This window comes from Muscardinus avellanarius (assembly GCF_963383645.1).
Source record: "Muscardinus avellanarius genome assembly, chromosome: 21".
Classification (NCBI taxonomy): Eukaryota; Metazoa; Chordata; class Mammalia; order Rodentia; family Gliridae; genus Muscardinus; species Muscardinus avellanarius.
This window is the reverse complement of record NC_137807.1, coordinates 3,148,940-3,170,664: the sequence shown is the minus strand read 5'-3', so window position 1 is coordinate 3,170,664 and position 21,725 is coordinate 3,148,940. Positions and strand designations below refer to the sequence as shown.

Genomic DNA, 21,725 nt, shown 5'->3' with positions numbered 1-21,725 from the left:
GGCTACACCCCCAGCCCTATTTTTTATTCCTTATTTTGAAACAGGGTCTCACTGAGTTGCAGAGGGCCTCACTAAGTAGCTGAGGCTGTCCGCGAACCGCGAATCCCAGGTCTCAGCCTCCCGAATGCTGGGATGACAAGCTTGCGCCCCCACGCCCGGCTGAGCCCTTATCTTGAAAGAACTCATTGTCCAATGCCAGGAGCCCTCCTTCCTGATGGACTTTGTCACACGCTAACCATTCTAACCCTCTTCTAACCATTCCTCCTGACACAGCTCGATCTGTGCAACAAGCCAAACTTTGTTCTCAGGCTTGGCAGTGCAGGCCTATACTCTCAGGACTCGGGAGGCTGAGGCAGGAGGTTCGCGGTTCCCAGCAATCCTCAGCTCCTGGGTGAGGTCCTTTACAACTCAGCGAGACCCTGTTTCAAAATAAAGAATAAAAAATAGGGCAGAAGGGTGTAGCTTGGAGGTAGAATGCCCCTGGTTTCCATCCCCAGTACTGCAAAAAAATAAAAAATAAAATCGGCTAGCCCCAAGGTTCAAGAACATCATTATCCTTTGGGGCATGGTATTGCACACCTGTAACCCCAGGAGGCTGAGATAGGAGTATACAAGTTGGAGGTGTGTGTTACTAGGGATTGAACCCAGGGGCTTCTACCTCCAAGCTACACCCCCAGCCCTATTTTATTTTAAACATGATTTCTCTAGGTTGATGAGAGGCTCTCTACTTTCTGAGGCTGGCCTTAAACCTGCGATCTTTCTGTCTCAGCCTCTTGAGTACTGGGATTGCAAGTGCAGGCCACCAACACCCAGCTCTTTCTAACATTCTAGAGTACCTTCCAATTCATCTTTTTGTGATATAACTTAGCCTTTTGGGGTGTGATAAATTTAAATGTTTGCCATTAATTAATCATGCTTTTAGCAGGAAAAAAAATGGTGCCACAATATAACTATTCTATTTGCAAGATAATTACAGGATTCAGAAGACACAGCACTGCCGAATGTATCCCAGGCGGTGTGATGCGGTAATGAGTTTTAAGTTCCCTAGCAGAGGCCTTCTTTTAGATATCTTGAAGTCCCTGCGATGGAAGCAGTTGGCGCCTTTTTACTATGCAATTAACACGCCTCACTTGTACGGAATATCAAAAATGCATATAAGCAAAATGGAGAGGGGGGAAGAAGTTCATTATGGGAGCAAGGTTGTATTTTATTTTATTCATTATTTATTTATTTATTTTTGGTACTGGGGATTGAACCCAGGGTTGTTCTACCTCAAAGCTACACCCCTAGTTCTCGAGGGGGGAAGAAGTTCATTATGGGAGCAAGGTTGTATTTTATTTTATTCATTATTTATTTATTTATTTTTGGTACTGGGGATTGAACCCAGGGTTGTTCTACCTCAAAGCTACACCCCTAGTTCTCGAAGGTAGAATGCGCCTGGGTTCAATCCCCAACACCATAAAAATAAAAAGTAAAATAAAATAGGGCTGTGGCTGTATCTCAGAGGTAGACTGATCCTTCCCATCACACACACGCACGTAACAAAAAACAGGGATGAGGGTGGACCTCAATGGTAGAGTTCGCCTAGGATGCACGAAACCCTGGGTTTAATCCCCAGCACCGGAGGGGGGAAAAAAAATTACAGTTTAGATCGCGAGGCAGATGCACAAGGAACGGTATTAACAACCTCGCGGGCACTGCAGGCCCCGCCCCTGTCGTGATAGCCCCGCCCCCTCATTTACATCGCGCCCGTTCACAGGCCCCGGCCGGCGCCGCCCCTCCGAGGCCACGCTCTCGCGAGAACACAACCCGGAAGTCTCGCGGGGAAGAGGCACCCGGGCGCGCACGTGAGCCGAGTCTGGGTCTTGTTGTGAGTCCGCGCGTGTGGCTCGCGGGTCCGGGGCGCCATGGGCAAGCTGCGCCGGCGGTACAACGTGAAGGGGCGGCTGCAGCCGGGCCCCGCGCCCTCGGAGGGCGCCCCCGCGCCGCCCCCAGTGCGGCTGGAGCTGGAGGGTAAGGACTGGACGGGGCCAGCCAGGGGGGCCCGAGCCTCGGCCTCTGCCCCGCTTCCCCTCCCTGGACGGCGTGCCCGAGAGGACCCCCATTCCTCACGGCCCGAAGGAGGGGGCAGTGGCAGCCAGGGTGTGCGTGTTATGCTCTGTTTCTTGGTTATGGGGATTAAAACAGTACCGCCGAGCCACGCCCCCAGCCCTATTTTGTTTTCCGTTCTTTGATACTGGGTCGTTCTTGGTAACTTGCTGAGGCTGGCTTCGAACCTGTGATCCTCCTGTCTCAGCCTCTCAGTACTGGGATGACAGGCGCGCGCCACTCTGCCAGGCTGACAGCCTAGTGTTTACAGCTAGCTTACACTGTCGTCGAGATTTCTCTTGCCCCCTCTTTCCCAACCTAGAGCATTTGGCGGGAAGACAGGGAGTTTTCCTTGTTCCCATGACTTCGATGATATTTTTCTCGCCAGCACCTTCTGCAGTTGTGTTTTCGGCTGTGACCTCGACGACAGGCTGCTTGACGTTTCTGAGCCCCTGTTATGTTTGCGGGATGCTTGCTATTCTAGCCACTGGAGACAGTAGAAAAGGACCTAGAAAAATACCTTCTGTGCTAGACTTGTGGGAGGAGACAGGATAGTAATTTACACAGGATGCTGTGTGCATACACATCCCAAGGAGATAAAGCAGAAAAAATGATTGGGTGGCTTGCTGGGGGAGGCTGGACACAGAAAGTGTTATTGCATTGAGATCTGGCTGGGCGTGGTAGTGCACGCTTGTGATCCCAGTACTTGGGAGGCTGAGACAGGAGGATCGCGCAGGTTCAAACCAGCCTCAGCTACTCAGTGAGACCCTGAACCCAGATAAAATATAAAATAGGTCTGGGAGTGTAGCCTGGAGGTAGAAGGCTCCTGGGTTCCATCCCAGTACCACAAAAATAAATAAATAAATAAATATTAAAAAGTAAAAAGAATTGAGATCTGGAGGGACCCCGGGGTTTGAGTAGAGAGGGGAGGAATGGGTGAAGTGTGGGGTGTGGCAGGTAGCATCTGGAGGCTCCAGTTAGGGCTGGGATTTTTGTTTGTTTCTTTCTTGGAGTACTGGAGATTGAACCCAGAGGCATTCTACCTCTGAGTTACACTCCCAGCTCTTTTTTTTTTTTTTTTTTGAAATGGTTTTGCTAAGTTGCTGAGGGCCTAAGTCCTGAGTCTAACCCTGAACTTGTGACCCTCCTGCCTCAGCCTCCCAAATACTGGGATTATAGTCCTGGACCACCATACCTGATAATACAATTGCTGGCAGTTGTAGGGGTTGCTAGTGAATATCTCATTATCTTCTTTATTTCTTTTTGTCTCATTGCGGGACAAGGGATTAAACCCAGGAGTATTTTACCTCTGAGCTACACCCCCAGCCCTATTTGTTTTTATTTTGAAACAGGGTCTCACTGAGTTGCAGAGGGCCTCACTCGTAGCTGAGTCTGGCTGTGAACCACGATCCTCCTGTCTCAGCCTCCTGAGTGCTGGGATTACAAGCGTGCGCACCGCGCCTGGCAGGAAGTGTTTTAATAAGTTGATGCTGCGATGGTGTGCTCTTAACATCAGTGTCCTGAGCGTAGTTCTGACTTGCAGCCCCCTTGGTTCTGAATCTGCCCTAAGGCTTCCAAGTGGCGCTGGGCCTGTGGGGTTGGGGACCGAGCTGCCCGCAGGAGGACGGCGGCGTACGCAGGTGCCACTGGTCCCCGGCTCCCAGGTCCGGGGGCAAGGCAAGCCTGTCTTTTCAGACAAGGATACGTTGAAAGGCGTGGACGCGAGCAACGCACTTGTTCTCCCGGGGAGGAAGAAAAAGAAGACCAAGGCCCCTCCCCTGTCTAAGAAGGAGAGGAGACCTCTGACCAAGAAGGAGAGGAGAGCGCTACAGAAAATCCTGGAACAGAAGGAAAAAAAGAGCCAGGTAAGCTGGGTGTGATGGTGCACGCCTGTCATCCCAGGACTTGGGAGGCGGAGACAGAAGGATCGCAGGTTCACAGCCAGCCTCGGCAACTTAGTGAGGCCTTGCTTCAAAAGAAAAGAGTAAAATAGGCCTGGGGATGTAGCTCAGAGGTAGAATGCCCTTGGGTTCCATCCCCAGTACCACACACACAAAAAAGTAAATGCGTAAAAATTAAGCTGAGCATGGTGGCACATGCTCATAATCCCAGTACTTTGGAGGCTGAGATAGGAGGATCACAGGTTCGTGGCCAGCCTCTGCAACTTATGAGGCCCTCTGCAACTTAGTGAGACCTTGTTTCAAAAGAGAAAATAGGGCTGGAGGGTATAGCTCGAAAGTAGAATGCCCCTGGGTTCAATCCCCAGTATTGCAAAAATAAATAAATAAAATGCAAGCAAAATTAAAAAGGCCAAGAGTACGGCTTAGAGGTAGAAAACAACCAAAAAATAAAAGAAAATTATGAAATACACATAAAGTACACATGCACAACTTCCGAAACAATAAAGGAAAAATTCATGCAGCGGTCACCCAGGTGAAGGAAATTGACCGGGCTCACACCTCGGCATCGTGCCGGGTAGCTTGGGGGCCAGTTCAGATCAGCACGTGCACAGCCATCCCCTTCTTTAAGAGAGCGGGGCAGAGTGGCTTTATCCAAACAGGCCACAGGGATCCAGGTTCCTGTTGCCAGGCACTCAGCAAAGAGCTGCAGAGCCTTGCCCTACGTCCCCTTGTCTGTGGGTGAAGACGACCACGCCACGCCGCTGCGTGTGTAGCCGTCCAAACATCACGTGGCCGTGGCTTCGCAAGTTGACGTTCGCTATGTAGAGGCGCCGGGTGATAGCGATGCCAGTGCTACGTGTGGGTCACGGTGCCAGGCGTGCAACGCTGTCCTGTCCTTTGCCAGCGAGCAGAGATGCTTCAGAAACTGAGTGAAGTCCAGGTGTCAGAGGCAGAGATGCGACTCTTGTATACCACGTCCAGGCTGGGCACTGGGGACCGCATGTACCACACCAAAGAGTGAGTCTGCCGGCGGCTCCGGGCGTGGAGTGTTGAGGGCGGGTGTCGGGTGGAGGTCACTGACCTGCAGACCATGGGGCACCGGACAGCAGGTGGAGGAGGCCCGTGTGCCCTCACTCACAGAAACTTACACCTGCAGAGGCCCTGTCTGCAAATACGGTCACCTGCTGGGGTTCTGAGGGGAGGTGAGTTTGGGGTGACATTTTTCAACCTAGTACAGAGAGCCTCTGAGAACCAGGAGCGTCACCGTTAAGATCGAGTTCCCACCTGGTCTTGGTGAGGTGCGCCACCCGGCCAGCCCGGGCCGGCGTTCCTGCCAGGCAGCCACACTTTGAGCAGCTGCCCCCCTCTTGCCCCGTGGTGGAGCTGGCATGGCGTTCTCGCCCTCGGCCGGCAGCGATCATCTTCGTCCACACCGGCTGGTCCTGCAAGCACTGTTCTTTTTGTTTGTTTTGGTACTGGGGATTGAACCCAGAGCCACTCTACCTCTGAGCTACACCCTCAATCCTTTTTAAAAAATTTTTATTTTATTTATTTATTTATTTTGTAGTACTAGAGATGGAATCCGGGGGCATTCTACCTCCAAGCTATACCCCGAGTCCTATTTTTTTATTCTTTCTTTTGAAACAGGGCCTCACTGAGTTGCAGAGGGCCTCACTAAGTAGCTGAGGCTGTCTGTGAACTGCAATCCTCAGGTCTCAGCCTCCCAAAGATGGGTTACAAGTGTGCGCCACCACTCTCGGCTCGTGTATCTGTTTTGTTGTTGTTGTTGTTGTTTGTTGTTTTTGTTGGTTTTTGGTGGTACTCGGGATGGAACCCAGAGGCCTTCTACCTCCGGGCTGTACTCCCAGACCTATCTTAAAGTTTATTTGGAAACAGGGTCTCACTATGGTGCTGAGAGCCTCACTAAGTAGCTGAGGCTGACTTCGAACCTGCGCGATTCTACTGTCTCAGCCTCCCAAGCGCAGGGATTACAAGCGTGTGCCCCACGCCCGGCTTATGTATCTGTTTTGATAAATGGGGAGCAGTGGACTAATCCGAGACTAGACGGAGGAGGGAAAGGGCGGGGTGCTCCACGGAGTCAGGGGCGTCTCTGACTCCCTGATAGACGGTTGAACAGAGGCCCAGGTGCAGCGAGGCCGTCACTGCAGCGAGGCCGTTTCAGTGCAGTAGCAAAGGCCCTGAGGAGGAGCGAGCTGCGGCCTGTGCCCGCCCAGAGCTGCCTCCTGTCACAGCTGTCGCCCCTGAGGGTCTGCTCTGCCGACAGGAGGCCTGATGAGCTGGCAGCCCAGGGCCCAGAGAAGATCAACAGCCTTGGCGGGGCCCGCCGGAAACGCCGCCGCTTGTCATCGGCCGAGGAGGAGGAGGAGGAGGAGGAGGAGGAGGAGGAGGAGGAGGAGGAGGAGGTCGCCGAGTCCTCTGGGGACTCTGAGCCCGAGGAGGCCCCAGCTGCCAACCGCCCTGGAGCCAGCGCGGAGACCACAGCTGGAGCTGGAGGGCAGAGCCCTGCGCCCGGCGGGCCGCCCACCCCGGCTCCATCGAGGGCTCCCACTCCATCGCGGGCAGCGACCCCCCCAAAGCCCAGGCCCCCGGCGAAGCCTGCCGTGTTCGTCCCTGTGAACCGCTCGCCCGAGATGCAGGTTCGCTGCGCTGCACTTGTGACTAAGAACGTGGATTAGCTGTCCGGGCGAGGGCACACCCTGAGGGCGCAGGCCTGGGCCCCTTGGTGGCTCAGTGTCCCCTCTTCTGGGGCCGGGGACAGTGACCGTCCTACCTCGTGGGGCTGGGGTAGAGCCGGGTGCCCTTGGCGGCTGGGCGATGGAGGGCGCGGGTGCTCAGCAGGTGTCCAGAGTTGGGCTCCTCGTCCCTCCCAGTGTCGCCCTGGTGTCGCCGCCAAACACCGAGGCCCCGCCTCCTGCCATCCGGAGCTCTGACTCCCTCTCCCCCACCAGCAAGAGCGGCTCAAGCTCCCGATCCTGTCGGAGGAACAAGCGATCATGGAGGCGGTGGCCGAGCACCCCATCGTCATCGTGTGTGGCGAGACCGGCAGCGGGAAGACCACGCAGGTGCCCCAGTTCCTCTACGAGGCAGGCTACAGCAGGTAGGCGGGGCCACAGGGCTGCGGGGTGTGACGCCGGGAGGGCTTGAGGGCTGGGGCTCCGGCTGGACACCAGCCGCCCTGGGCCTCCGTGTTCCTGCCCGGGACGGGAAGGCGATCGTGCCGGCCTTGCTGGTCACCGTATGGGTCCCATAGCTGCCTTCGGGCACGTGGAGTGGGGTGGCCACTGGTGCCACGAGGGGCCTCCTGTGGGCATCTTGGACCCCCGCTTGGTGATTCCTGGGGGGGGACCTGGGCCCCATGCGGAGTGCTGCTCCTGGCTGTGGGCAGTCACACGGGGCCGGCCTGGCTTCCTCCCATTGTGGGGTGGCCTCTCTAGCAACCGGTTACCCGGGAGGCTGTCTGGAGTCTCAGTGCCCAGAGTTTTGGGGTCACCTAACCCATTCTGCCAGATAGGAACCCAAATTCCAGGTGCCCAGAGGGAGTAAGTAGTTTGCGCCCTGGGGACGGGCTGTGTCCCTACAGAGGCCCCAGGGTGGAGCCGGGAGCCCTGGGGTACCTGGATTGTGGGGCACGCCGCTGACCGCCGTGTTCCTCCTCCCAGCAATGACAGCATCATCGGCGTCACCGAGCCCCGCCGCGTGGCCGCCGTGGCCATGTCCCAGCGAGTGGCCAAGGAGATGAATCTGCCGCAGCGGTGAGGCTCGACGTCCCGGGGAGGGGTCCTGGGGCTTCACCCGGTGCAGCCTTCAAGGGGAAGCTGAGCAGCTCTGGGGTCTGTGCCAAGCCCAGGGAGCCGGACGGGAGGTGCAGGAGGGCCCGCTGTGTGTCGGGACAGGGACCCCCCCGCCTCGGAGGCTCTGTCCCTGGGTGCTGGCAGAAGCCCAGGGCCCCGCCACCCACCACGGAGTCGCAGCCAGCCCAGGGTGTATGTTGTGCACAGATGTGGAGAGCGCATCCTGTGCCCCGTGTACCAGGGGCCGGGTCAGTATTGTCGCTGGTGAGCAGCCCGGTTCCCTGCCAGCCTCCTGTGTGGTCTCCGAGGTCTCGTCATCTCTGCCGCAGACCTCGCTCTGGAGGGCTCTCGGGCACTCTGGTGCCTCCCAGGAAGCTGGTTACAGCCGGCTCTTTACCTCCAGCTCCGGCTGAGATGTGTACGTTTTGGGTGATACTGTGTGTCTGGGTTTTTTTGGTGATATGGGGGAATGAAAGCCAGGGCCATTCTACCTCTGAGTTATACCCCTAGCCCTCTTCCTTCCTTCCTTTTCTTTCTTTCTTTCTTTCTTTCTTTCTTTCTTTCTTTCTTTCTTTCTTTCTTTCTTTCTTTTCTATATTTTTGCTGGTCTGGGGATGGAACCCAGGGGCCTTCAACCTCCAATCTATACCCCTCTGCCCTATTTTATTTATTTTAAAATTTTATTTATTTATTTATTTTTGGTGGTATTGGGGGTTGGAACCCAGGAGCTTGCTACCTCCGAGCTACATTCCCAGCCCTATTTTATGCTTTATTTGGAAACAGGGTCTCACTAAGTTGCTGAGAGCCTCACTAAGTAGCTGAGGCTGGCTTCAAACCTGTGCGATCCTCCTGTTTCAGTCTCCCCGGTGCTGGGATTACAAGTGTGTGCCACCACACCCAGCTCTTCTCTGCCCTATTTTTTATTCTTTATTTTGAAACAGTCTCACTAAGTTGCAGAGGGCCTCACTGAGTTGCTGAGGCTGTTTGTGAACCACAGTCCTCCAATCTCAGCCTCCTGAATGCTGGGTTAAAAGCGTGCACCACCACGCCCAGCTATTCTTTGTTTTGAAACAGGGTCTCACTGAGCTGCAAAGGGCCTCACTAAGTAGAAGCTGAGGCTGTCTGCAAACCGCGATCCTCCTGTCTCAGCCTCCCAAATGCGGGGATTACAAGCGTGTACCACCATGTCCGGCCCTTTTTCTGTTTTTTGTTTTGAAACAGGGTCTTGCTAGGTTTTTGAGAGTCTCGTTAAGCTGCCTAGACTGACCTTGAACCTGTGATCCTCCTATCTCAGCCTCCCAAGTACTGGGGTTCCAGGCGTGCGCCACCACGCTCGGCTGACACTGTGTTTTGGGTCATACAGCTCCTTGGTATCTGGAATACCTCCCTCCCTCCTGCTTTGTGCTGGACCCCAGGGCTTTGGGGGAGAGGAGATTGAGGAGACCTTTGGGACTGGGTTGCTGCGGGGCCCTGCTGGGCCGGGCCTCCTCCGCTGCCTTCCCACCAGGAGCAGTGATGTGGCTGTGGGCCCAGCTGGCTGCAGCTCTGGGGGTGTCGGTCACCCTGACCCAAAGCCTGTCCCCGCAGGGTAGTCTCCTACCAGATCCGCTACGAAGGGAACGTAACAGAAGACACGAGGATCAAGTTCATGACGGATGGCGTGTTACTCAAAGAAATCCAGAAGGTCAGCCGCCCGTTCTGTGTAGTAAAGCCAGGATGTGAGCAGGGCCGGGCGGCAGGCGACTGCTCACCGTGGCCAGCCCGCTGGTGAAGCGTCCCGGTTCCTCAGCCCTCTGAGCCCCCGTCCTGGTGCCTGGGGACGGAAGCGGATGTTGGACGGGCCCGGGGCGGCCTAGCGCAGTGCCGGCCCTGTAGGCGCGCCTTCAGCGTGAACACGCTTTTGTGATGGTCTCATTCAGGAGTCACGTGTTCCCCCAATGAGGCGCTGCCCTGTGCGTGAGGGTGGACCCTGTCAGGGTCTCCTCTGGGGCCTTCCGGTTCCGGTCATGTGGTGCATGGGTCCGGGCTGGCCGTGGCGTAGGGAAGGTTGAGCCGCGGAGGCCCGAGTCCCAGAGCGTCGTGTAGGTCAGGATGGACGTCGTGCTGCTCGAGTCAGAACCCTCTGGAGCGTGCATTTGGGGGCACGTGTGGCTTGTCACTAGAGCACGCAGAGCCCAGGTTGAGGCCCACGCTGGTGGGGCCGCCCTGCCTGTCAGCCTCCCGCCGCCCCAGGCGGGCAGCCTCTGGCGAGCCCAGGGCACTCCAGCTTCCTTGACCTCGGGCACCAGGGGCTCCCCAGGGGGGGCTCTTGTCCCCATCTTAGGAAGGGGGAGACAGGCCCAGGGAGGTGAAGTAACGTGCCCAGGGTCACAGCCAGGATTTCCCCGGGCCACAGCCCCGTGAGGGTCGTCTCCGGGTGGCTCAGCCGGGTGGCCTCCGCGCTGCCTCCCCACAGGACTTCCTGCTGCTCAAGTACAAGGTGGTGCTCATCGACGAGGCCCACGAGCGGAGCGTGTACACGGACATCCTCATCGGCCTCCTGTCCCGCATCGTGGCTCTGCGCACCAAGGTCAGCGCGCCAGGTGGCGCTGCGAGCAGGTGCACTGAGCACTGAGCCCCCTGACCCCAGTCCTGCGGTGGCCGGGACCCTCGTGATTCTGCCCCACGCTCCTCCCCGCTGTGGGGGACCCGGGCCCCACCTCGTGAGCTCTCAGCCTCCCCCGCATGGGGAAGAGGCTTGGGAGGTCCCGACGCCATCTTGAGAATCCCCGGCGAGCAGATCTGCCCGCCGGGCCCTGCTCCCCACGCTCTAAGGTGGCTACGGCGCCAGCTTCTCCCTGCACCAAGCCGGCCCCCGGGAGAGCTGTGCCCCCCGCACCTCCCTGCCGCAGCCCGGGGTCAGGAGGAGTGGGAGGCCACAACCCCCTGGGCACAGTGCGACCCAGCCCTCGGGTGGCTCACAGGAGGGGCAGGTGCTCAGGGTTCCGGGGCCTGGCCACGTTGGGGACACCAAGGAGTCACAGTGAGTAGCAGTCAGTATGTCGCCGCCTGTCCTCCCGCAGAGGGGCCTGCCGCTGAAGCTGCTCATCATGTCCGCCACACTGCGGGTGGAGGACTTCACGCAGAACCAGCGCCTCTTCCTCCAGCCGCCCCCGGTCATCAAGGTGAGGACGAGTCCTCCCGGTGGGGCTGGAGATGCATTGACCTTGAGCCAGGGAAGCAGGAGGGGGGTGGTCCTGGGCTGAGCCCCCAAAAGTGTGGGGGGGTCCTGGGTTGAGCCCCCGGGATCCAGGAAAGTGGAGGGGGGGTTCCTGGGCTGAGCCCCGGGCCCGGGCATCCGGCGTCTTGCAGGTGGAGTCCAGGCAGTTCCCGGTGACCGTGCACTTCAACAAGCGGACGCCCCTCGAGGACTACAGCGGAGAGTGCTTCCGGAAGGTCTGCAAGATCCACCGCATGCTGCCCGCAGGTGAGGGCCGGCGGGAGCGGCCCCAGGTGGCCCAGGACCTCCCAAGCCTCCCAGGTCCCCCCACCATTGGAGAGGCTTCTCCCGCTCCAGCAGGGCCGGCCTTGCTGCCTTCCTGCGGACGGCGCCCGGGACTGGGGTCTCAAGGTGCACAGCTACTCTGAGAGCCTGAGATGGGCAGTGGTGCCCGTGACCTCCTGCCAGGGGGAGAGGCTTCTGTCCCATGCGGTGTTACCTGTTGGCGTCTGTCAGCAGTGGCCTGCTGGGTCACACGGTCCCTCTGCGTCAAAGGCCCCTCCGACAGCTCAGGGTCTGGGGCAACATGTCTGGCCATGGCTTCTGGTTGTCCCCTGCACCCTGCCGCTCCGCAGGGCCTGGCAGAAACCCGCTGTGAGACTCAGCCCCGCCACCCCTGACACTGACGGCAGGGCCTGGCTCTCTGCAGGCGGCATCCTGGTGTTCCTGACGGGGCAGGCAGAAGTGCACGCGATGTGCCGCAGGCTCAGGAAGGCCTTCCCGGGCTCTCGGTCCCGGCCTCAAGGTAACCAGACCCCTGACCCCGTGCTCGACCTGGTAGCTGGGATGCCATCCTCCACCTTCGGGTTCCCAGGAGTCTGCACTTTTGCCATCACCCCAACTCACGGTCCCCAGCGCAGCCGCCTGGCTCGAGTCCCAGGAGCACAGCGTGCCAGTCACCTGCGCTGGCCGCAGGCGTCTCCCCCACCCCATCTCCTTTCCAGATAAAGATGATGAGAAAGACTCCGTGGAAGAAACGAGGAAGTTTAAAAAGTCTCGGGCGAGGGCCAGGAAAGCCCAGGCTGCGGTACGTGGAGGCCTGCAGTCCAGGGCGGCAGCCGTCAGCCCTGGACCTGTTCAGATTTCAGTTTCATTGGAAAGAAACCAAGTTAGTAATCCAGCCTGAGCCAGGCGTGGATTGTGTGTACATACAATCCCAGGACTCGGGAGGCCGAGACAGGAGGTTCAGAGACTCAGCAAATAGTTAACCTAGTTAACCTAGCAAGAATCCATCTCGAATAAAAATCAAAGAGGAGCTGGACGTGGTGGTGCACTCTTGTAATCCCAGTACTTGGGCGGCTGAGACGAGGATCGCAGGTTCGCGGCCAGCCTCAGCTACTTAGTGAGGCCCTCCACAACTTAGTGAGACCCTGTTTCAAAAATAAATAAAGTAAACCGGGCACGGTGGTGCACGCTTGTAATCCCAGCACTTGAGAGGCTGAGACAGGAGGATTGCGGTTCACAGCCAGCCTCAGCTACTTAGGCCCTCTGCAACTCACTGAGACCCTGTTCCAAAATAAAGAATAAAAAAGGGCCGGAGGTGTAGCTCGGAGGTGAATGCCCTTGGGCTCCATCCCCGGCACGCAGCGTAGCCCCTGGGTTCAGTACCTCAGGGAAAAACAAGCGTGCACTCAACGTGCCAGGCCTCGTGGGCAGGCCGTCCCTGGGAAAGGGCTTTTTCCCTTGTGTGGAGTCACCTGCAGCCCATAATAGTGTCTTGTTGACCGTAGACGTTGCCCCAGATCAACCTGGATAACTACTCGGTGCTGCCGGCAGCCGACGAGGACCGTGAGGCAGAGATGGATGAGGAGGAGGCCCTGGGTTCCGACCTGGACCTGGACTTGGGGGACGAAGGGGTGGACGGAGGTGGGTCCCCAGCCCCATGTCTAACACCCGTTCGCTTGGGTCCTTCCTCGGCGGTGTCTGCGGAGCCCCTGCCCGTGTTGGGCCTCATCCTGGGCCCTGGGGGCAGTGGGAGGGACCGCAAGTCCCGCCCGGTGCCCACCTTGGTCCTTGGGTGTGAGTCAAAAGTGGGGCTCCCTGGCAGCCCTGTCTGCTCGGCACAGAGGAGGCCCCAGATCTGTTGTGCGGGTGGTGATGGGGTCTTGCCCCAGGAGATCCCTTTGTACTAGGCCACGCTGCGGTTGGGGGCTGCCCTGCTCACAGGGGCCTGTATATTCAAACAGACCAGGCTCTCAGTGTGAGGACCAGCCCAAGGTCCTGGCCGTGCCAGAGGCTGGCAGGGGGTTTCTGAGCACAGAGGTTTGAGGCTGAGCTGTGCCACATAGTAAGACCCAGTCTCAGTCCCAGTCTGCCTGGTCCCAACTGCCCCGTATCCAGGACACGTGGGTGGGGCAGGTGCCACAAACCTGGTGCAGCAGGAGTGCCTGGGTGCCGTCTGCAATGCTGGGCCCAAGGGGCAGGGCCACCAACGCAAGTGGGGGTGCCAGGCATCCCAAGCAGCTCCTGCCTTCCGGCACGGTCCCAACCTGGGTTTGGTGGGCTCTGCTTCCCCGCAGGCGAGCAGCCGGACGCCTCCCTGCCCCTGCACGTCCTGCCCCTGTACTCGCTGCTGGCCCCAGAGAAGCAGGCTCAGGTGAGTGCCGGGTGGAGCACGCACGCCCATCAAGGACTTGGGGAGCCTGCTGCACCCTGAGATTGGCCCAGGAGCTGTGTGGCCCGTTGGGGGGGGGCTCAGCCTCCCGCCCACCTGCTACAGAAGGGAGGCCCCTGGCTCTGCCCTGCACCTCCATCCACGAATTCTCTCCTGGTTCTCATGGCTTCTTGCTCCTGCCTGACCCTAGGTCTTCAGACCTCCCCCCGAGGGGACCAGGCTGTGCGTCGTGGCCACCAACGTGGCGGAGACGTCGCTTACCATCCCCGGCATCAAGTACGTGGTAGACTGCGGGAAGGTCAAGAAGCGCTACTACGACCGCGTCACCGGTGTGTCGTCCTTCCGTATCACCTGGGTCTCCCAGGCGTCTGCCGACCAGCGCGCCGGCCGGGCGGGCCGGACAGAGCCCGGCCATTGCTACCGGTGGGTCTCCGGGTTCCCTGGGGGCGAGGCAGCCCTTTATTTTTTTTTTTAATATTTATTTATTTATTTATTTATTTATTTATTTATTTATTTATTGTGGGTCTGGGGATGGAACCCAGGGGCATTTAACCTCCGAGCTACACCCCCTGCCCTATATTTTACTCTTTTATTTTGAAACCGGGTCTCACTGAGTTGCAGGGGCCTCACTAAGTAGCTGCGGCTGTCCGCGAACCGCGATCCTCCGGTCTCAGCCTCCCGAGTGCTGGGATGACGCGTGCGCCTGCGCCTGGCTGAGGCAGCCCTATAGACACGTGCACTCTCCCCGTTCTTGCTACCAGAGTCAGGTCGCCTCTGTTGCTGAGCTTTTGTTTAACAGCAATGCCCTCTTTCTTCGGGTGCTGGCGGCCGGACCCTGGGCGCGCTGCCGCCAACCAGGCTGTACTCCTCCGCCGTCTTCGGTGACTTCGAGCAGTTTCCCCCTCCGGAGATCACCCGCAGGCCCGTGGAGGACCTGATCCTGCAGATGAAAGCTCTCAATGTTGAAAAGGTCAGCCTCGACCCCACCTGGCCCACCCTTACCCCCACACCCCGTCCATCAGCCGCTGGCGGGCGCCTTCATGCAGGGCACAGCATTAGCAGAGGCCCCAGGGGCCTCGGGTCCTGTGCCCGCTGCTCCCCAGCACTGCCTCTCGGGCACCAGCTGCTGCGCTGTGCCGGGGCTGTTGTCCACACGTGGACAGGAACACCCTGGGTCCTGACTGCAGCGTCCCTGGGCAGAGAGGAGGCACCCTGTCCATTCCACACTGTGCAGGGGGTCCTGTGCGGCCCACCCCACCAGACCCTCATAACGGAAGGAAGGGAGGTTTGTGCAGGAACAAAGGAGGCGGAGACAGGAGGACAGCAGGTGCAAGGCCAGCCTCAGCAACTTGGCAAGACCCTGTTTCAGAATAAAAGATAACAGCCTGGCAAGGTGGCACACGCTTGTGATCCTAGTACTTGGGGCCTGAGACAGGAGGATCGCAGGTTCGAGGTCAGCCACAGCACGAAGTGAGACTCTCACCAACCTGGCGAGACCTTGTTTCAGAATAAAATTAAATAAGGCCGAGGTACAGGTCGGAAGTAGGAAGCCCCTGGGTTCAGTCTTCATTGCCAAAAAAAAGCGAGCCCAGTGAAGGCTGAGCCTCCTCCCCCGTGTTCCTCGGCCTCCCTGGAGGACAGCCTCTGACAGTGGGTGCTGAGGACGCAGTGGGGTGAGTGGAGGATGTGGAGGCGGCTTTGCGGGCTGCCCTGGCTCGTGGACCTGAGAGGGTCTTTGGCCGCCTGCATGCCCGGTCTCCGTGCCGTGGTTGGAGCATGCGGTGCTCAGGGGTCGTCAGGAGGACCCCCGGCTGCTGGGCTGGGGCATCGGCCCGTGCTAGGCAGTCAGGTCCCTCCTGCGCCTCCCTGCCGCAGGTCATCAACTTCCCCTTCCCCACGCCGCCCTCCGTGGAGGCCCTTGTGGCTGCTGAGGAGCTGCTGATCGCGCTGGGCGCCCTGCAGGCGCCCCCACAGGCGGAAAGGTAGGAAAGGTAGGCGGGGCCGGCGGGAGCAGGGAGAGCCCAGGGCCGCCCGGGAGCCACAGCGCAGGCCTCATCCCCAGGGTGAAACAGCTGCAGAGGTCGCGGCTCAGCTGCCCCATCACCGCGCTGGGCAGGACCATGGCCACCTTCCCCGTGGCCCCACGCTATGCCAAGATGCTAGCCCTGAGCCGGCAGCACGGCTGCATGCCCTACACCATCGCCATCGTCGCCGCCATGACGGTCCGGGAGCTGTTCGAGGAGCTGGACAGGTGCAGAGCCCGGCCTGGGGTGGCTTCACGCAAGGCCCTGTCCCCTCAGGGCTCACCAGGACAGCACAGAAACCTGTGTGGCTCTGGAAGACAGAGCGGGAGGTCATCACTGCTAGAAAAGGGCCACTTAAGCTGGGTGTGGTGGCGCACGCTTGTAATCCCAGCATTCGAGAGGCTGACACCAAAGGATCGCGGTTCGTGGGTCACGGACAGCCTCAGTTACTTAGGCCCTCTGCAACTTAGTGAGACCCTGTTTCCAAAATAAAGAATAAAAAATAGGGCAGAGGGTGTAGCTCGAAGGTCGAATGTCCCTGGGTTCCATCCCCAGACCCGCCAAAAAAAAAAAAAAAAGAAAAGGGCCGCTTAGCCAGGGGTGGGGTTGAGGGCCTGCGCTTCAGTCCTTGGGAGGCAGGGACAGGAGGATGGCAAGTTTGAGGCCACCAGCTTCAGAACTTAGTGAGACTCGACAACTTAGCGAGACCTTGTTTCCAAATAAAAAATAAAGTAGGGAACCGGACGTGGTGGTGCGCGCTTGTCATCCCAGGACTTGGGAGGCTAAGACAGGAGGATCTGGGTTTGCAGCCAGCCTCCGATATTTAGTGAGGCCCTCTGCAACTCGGTGAGACCCTATGTCCAAATAATAAGAAATAGGGCTGGGGGTGTAGCTCAGAGATGAGTGCCACCGGGTTCCATCACCCATACAGCAAAATAAATAAAAATATAAATAAATAAAGTAGGGCTGAGTGTAGCTCGGAGGTAGAACGCCCCAGGGCGTGGGCCTGAGCACCCAGACGTCAGGGCCCCGGAGACAGTGCCCAGCTCAGTCAGGCTGAGAAACCCAAGTTAGGCCCTCCTCAGCCTGCTCAGGGTATCTGGGCCCTCGGCAGCTTAGGCAAGGCCCACCACACCGCGCAGGCTGAGCCGTCAGGAGGCCGTCACGGGGGAGGAGTCGGTGGCCTCCGGTCCTGGGGCCCCGCGGGTACTCCGGGCAGGGGCAGTGATGTGTGCGTGTGTTCACAGGCCGGCTGCCAGCGACGACGAGCTGGCCGTGCTTAAGGGCAGGCGGGCCCGGGTGGCCCAAGTGAAGCGGTCCTGGGCAGGGCAGGGCCCGTCGCTGAAGCTCGGAGACCTCATGGTGTTGCTCGGTGGGTGGAGGCCCGGGCGGCGTGGGGCGGGCGCCCTGGGAGGGAGGTGTGGCGGGCCGGCGACTGAGGGCCTCCTCCACAGGCGCCGTGGGGGCCTGCGAGTACGCCGGCTGCTCACCCCAGTTCTGCGAGGCCAGCGGGCTGCGGTACAAGGCCATGCTGGAGATCCGGCGCCTGCGCGGCCAGCTGACCACAGCAGGTATGGCCACCCCGGGGTGCGAACCGCGGGGCAGAGGTGCCGTGCTTGCCAGCTTGCTGACACGCCAAGATTTACCTGGAGCCCCAGATTCCTCTCAGGGTGCTCTCCAGGCAGGGTTAGAATGAGAGCCACCTAGCAGCTGGCCCCTGCCTCTGGCCTCTCCTTGGCCATGCTCACCTGTCCCCGTCCTTGGTCCTGTCCGCGCCTCTCCTCATCCCTGTCCCTGAAGCTCAGTCCTCCCCACAGGACGTCACGCTTGCGCGCAGCACACCAGGAGACTCCCCATGACGTGCACTGGGGGTGGGAGACGTCGCGTGGCCTGGGTCCCCTTCCCTAAGGCTGGTGGGGCTGGCTGTGGGGTTTGGGTTCAATGGCTCTCCCCAGCTCGGTCCTCAGCACCAGGTGCCTGCTGTGGCCTCGGCCCTGCGTTCACGGAGCTGGCCACGTCGTTGCCCAGGGCTTCCCGAGGCACAAGAGGAAGGCTAGTGAAGCCCCTGCCGAGCGGCCAGCACCCTATAAGGAGTATCCGCGGCCCCATGGGCCCTCCATGGCCTGGCCACAGCCCGCCCAGTCCGCCCCCAGGAGCCTGGCTTCCCTCCCCCTCGGGAGGGAGGCGGGTGGTACCAGGTCACTCGCACTCACTCCGCACTCTCCCCCAGTCAACGCCGTGTGCCCCGAGGCCGGCCTCTTTGTGGACCCCAAGATGCAGCCGCCCAGCGAGAGCCAGGTGACCTGTCTGCGGCAGATCGTGACGGCTGGCCTGGGCGACCACCTGGCCCGCAGGGTGCAGAGCGCGGAGCTGCTGGACGCCAAGTGGAGGAACGCCTACAAGGTGGGCGCCGGGCTGGGGCCGCTGCCCCGCGGGTCATCTCCGCAGCCTGAGTGCGGTGCTGGGCACTGAGCAGAGGCCTCTCCCGCCAGGCTGCACCCCATCCAGTGTTAGTCCTTATTTGAAAACATCTCACTAAGTTGCACAGGCTGGCTATGAACCTGCGATCTACCTGTCTCAGCCTCCCAAATGCTGGGCTTACAAGCGTGTGCCACTACGCCTGGCTGCCCTCACTTTTTATAGAAGCTCTTTTTTTTTTTTGCTACATCTAAGCCACACCCCGGCTCTTTTTATTTTTCATTTTGAAACAGTCCTGCTAAATTGTTGAGAACATTTATGTGTGGGTGGGTTGATGAGAGTCTCACTACTTGCCGAGGCTGTTGTTGAACCTGTGATCCTTCTGTCCCAGCCTCCCAAGTACTGGCATTCCTGACATGCGCCGCTACACCTGACTTATTTATAGCAGCTCCGTTGAGATGTAATCTGCATGGCATAAAGGGAGCCCATTCCGGGCGTGGTGGCGCACGCTTGTCATCCCAGCGCTTGGGAGGCTGACACAGGAGGACGGCGCAGGTTCCAAGTCAGCCTCAGCTATTTAGTGAGGCTCTCAGCAACTTAGACCCGGGAGTGTAGCCTGGAGGTAGAAAAGCCCCTGGGTTTCATCCCCAGTACTACAACATAATAAAAATAAAAAATACACAGTCCATGAGCTGGCAACTTTCATGTGTTCACAGCTGTGTAGCCATCAGCACACAGTCAACTTAGGGCCATTCTGAGCACCCCACAAAGAGCCCGAGCCCATGAGAGCTTCTCCCCACGCTCCTGAGCCCGTCTGGCTCTCTGTCTGGATTCAGTTGATCAGATACTTGGTGTGACTGGAAGCATGGCTTCTCAGACCCATGAACCCGGTTTCCAAGGTCCGCCCGCTTGTGTCCTGGGGGAGCACGTTGTCCTTAACGCTGGCTGAGGAGCTGCGCTGTGTGGACGGCCTCGGTCGTCCCCTGGGGCGCTTTCCTGATCTTTGGCCAGGAGCAGATAGTTGGATTCCTGCGGGTCCAACCTGTGCAGTTCGTGGGCGCTTGGTTACGTGCCCCCCTCTCCCACAGACCCCTCTCCTGGACGACCCCGTCTTCATCCACCCCAGCTCCGTCCTTTTCAAGGAGCTCCCCGAGTTCGTGGTCTACCAGGAAATCGTGGAGACTTCCAAGATGTACATGAAAGGTACCGGGGCGGGCCGCCCTCCCTGCCCCGCGTGGCGATCCGAGCCGGGGAGCCCGCGGTGACCAGCCCGTGCCCGGCCCAGGCGTCTCCACGGTGGAGGAGCACTGGATCCCCACCCTGCTGCCCTCCTACTGCCAGTTTGACAAGCCCCTGGAGGAGCCGGCCCCCGTCTACTGCCCCGAGCGGGGGCGCGTGCTGTGCCACCGGGCCAGCGTGTTCTGTGAGTCGGGCCGCCTCCTGGGGGGCACGTGCTAATGGATACCACATCCTTCCCTCTGACCCAGTGTGCCTTGGGTGGGCCGTCCCCGGGGGGCAGCCACAGGGGAGGGCCCCGCCTCACCAGCCGCTGCCCCGCAGACCGCGTGGGCTGGCCGCTCCCCGCCGTGCAGGTGGACTACCCCGAAGGCCTCGACCGCTACAAGCACTTTGCCCGCTGCCTGCTGGAGGGGCAGGTAGGTAGCCCCACGGCGCCGCGCCCGCTCTGTGTGCTGTGGACCGGGCTCACCCTCCTCATCTCCCGCCAGGTCTTCCGCAGGCTGGCCTCCTACAAGCACGGCTTGCTGTCCAGCCCCAGCACCATGCTGAAGACGTGGGCCAGGTACGGCGGGCAGCGCTGGGGCTCACATGACCTCTGGAGGTCGGGGGACATCAGGGACTCGGTTTTGGAGGCCAGAAGTCAGGAAGGGTGGAGGACGCCTCCTGCCTCCCCAGCTCTGGAGCTGCGGGCTCACGGCCCTGGGGCCCGCCTCTGTCTCTGCCCACCCTCAAGTGGGCAGCTACCATCAGAGGTGGGCCTTTGGGAGGGGACACTGGTCAGCCATACGAAGCTGCCAGGGGTAGATGGCAGGTGTCCTGCCCGCCGGGCCAGGGCCGCCCTGCCAGCTAAGCGTAGACCCCACCACCCTCCTCCGCCCTCTCTCCTGGGACGGCCCCTGGCTCAGCCTCCCCATCCACCCGCAGGCTGCAGCCCAGGACGGAGAGTCTGCTGAGAGCCCTCGTGGCCCAGAAGGCTGATAGCCGCGACGCCCTGCTGGCAGCCTGGACGAAAAACCCCAAATGTGAGCGGGGGGGCTGGGCGGTGCTCTGTGGGAGGACCAGGTCTGCGGGCTGGGGCGGTGCTCCCCACCCAGGGTGACGCTGCCCTCCCGCCCTGCAGACCTGCTGGCCGAGTACTGCGAGTGGCTCCCGCAGGCCATGCACGCCGACGTGGAGAAGGCCTGGCCCCCGGCCGACCGCTGACCCGCCTGCACACTGACAGTCCCGTGCACTCAGCCGATGCCGGCACGGCTCGCCGCTGTCCTGGTGTCTGACGCAGGGCTACCTGTTTATGACTGTTTATTACAACGGAGTGAATGCCTTTATCTCACGTTGGTCCGGGTGTTAAATACGGCCTTTGGACTACGTCAGCCCTGTGTGGAGCCACAGGGCTGGGGCATCTGCCGGCCTCCCAGAGCTGAGGAGGCTGGCCTCGGCAGCCTGGGCTCAGAGCCGCCCCGGGGAGGCCCGCGCAGGGCTGCACTCCCACCTCCCAGCCTTCCCTGGGGAGGTTGGCCACTCCATGTGGTAGCCTCAAGAAGCAGGTGCCTCGGCCCGAGGGCAGCTGTAGTGCGTGCAGGGCCTGGGAAGGACCCAGGGGCACCACTCCGTCCCGGGGCTCAGCCTGGTGGTGCCAGCTTTCTCAACACTGCCCAGCCCCTGGCGTGGCCGCCTGGCTTTGATGACTGTGGGCGGCTCTGCGGCCCTGAAGCAGGTCCTCCCACAGCCCCGAGGAGCCGGTCCTCACCGTGTGGAGCTGGGCCCCGCAGGCAACATCACCAGAAGCCTACAGCACGGGGCTGGCGGCTCCAGGAGGGAAGGCTGCGGCCCGGCAGCCAGCCGCCACGCTCAGAGTGCCATCCTGTATTTTTAAAGGGGAGAGAAAACTTTGAGATAAATCGGCAAGCCGTAGAATTCGCCCTTCTAAGCCGTGTGTCCTGTGCTGTGTTTTACCCTATTACCTGATTCCAGCGTGCTTTTGTAACTGGAAGCCGGCCGTGGCGCACACCCGTGTCCCAGGACTAGGGGGATGCGGCAGGAGAGAGGGAAAGGAAAACCTTTTGCTCACTTAGCAAGTTTGGGTTGTTTGCTGTGTTGATGCTGTGGATTGAACACGGGGCCGTTCTATTATCCCTGTTTATATTTTTCTTTATTTTTGTATGTGTGTGGTACTGGGGTGGAACCCAGGGGCCTTCTACCTCCGGGCTATACCCACAGACCTATTTTATATTTCATTTAGAAACAGGGTCTCACTGAGTTGCTGAGAGCCTCACTAAGTAGCTGAGGCTGGCTTCGAACCTGCGTGATCCTCCTGTCTCAGCCTCCCAAGCGCGGGGATCACAAGCGTGCGCCTCCATGCCCGGCCTCCCC

General features: G+C 59.7%; 1 protein-coding gene across 1 annotated transcript; it reads left to right on the top strand.

Annotated features, from left to right (window-relative positions):
* Positions 1 to 1,907: 1,907 nt before the first annotated feature.
* DHX37 (DEAH-box helicase 37) lies at positions 1,908 to 20,558 on the top strand (the record flags this gene model as incomplete). Its single annotated transcript, XM_080717607.1, has 27 exons — positions 1,908 to 2,013; positions 3,784 to 3,953; positions 4,894 to 5,006; positions 6,274 to 6,646; positions 6,959 to 7,107; positions 7,670 to 7,762; positions 9,389 to 9,485; positions 10,257 to 10,370; positions 10,864 to 10,965; positions 11,153 to 11,267; positions 11,710 to 11,805; positions 12,005 to 12,087; positions 12,791 to 12,926; positions 13,580 to 13,656; positions 13,865 to 14,097; positions 14,533 to 14,644; positions 15,550 to 15,656; positions 15,737 to 15,925; positions 16,946 to 17,070; positions 17,153 to 17,269; positions 17,929 to 18,101; positions 19,205 to 19,319; positions 19,402 to 19,539; positions 19,677 to 19,771; positions 19,844 to 19,917; positions 20,280 to 20,377; positions 20,476 to 20,558. The coding sequence occupies 27 exons, from the start codon at positions 1,908 to 1,910 to the stop codon at positions 20,556 to 20,558; spliced, it is 3,483 nt and encodes a 1,160-aa protein (XP_080573733.1).
* Between the last annotated feature and the right edge of the window lie 1,167 nt (positions 20,559 to 21,725).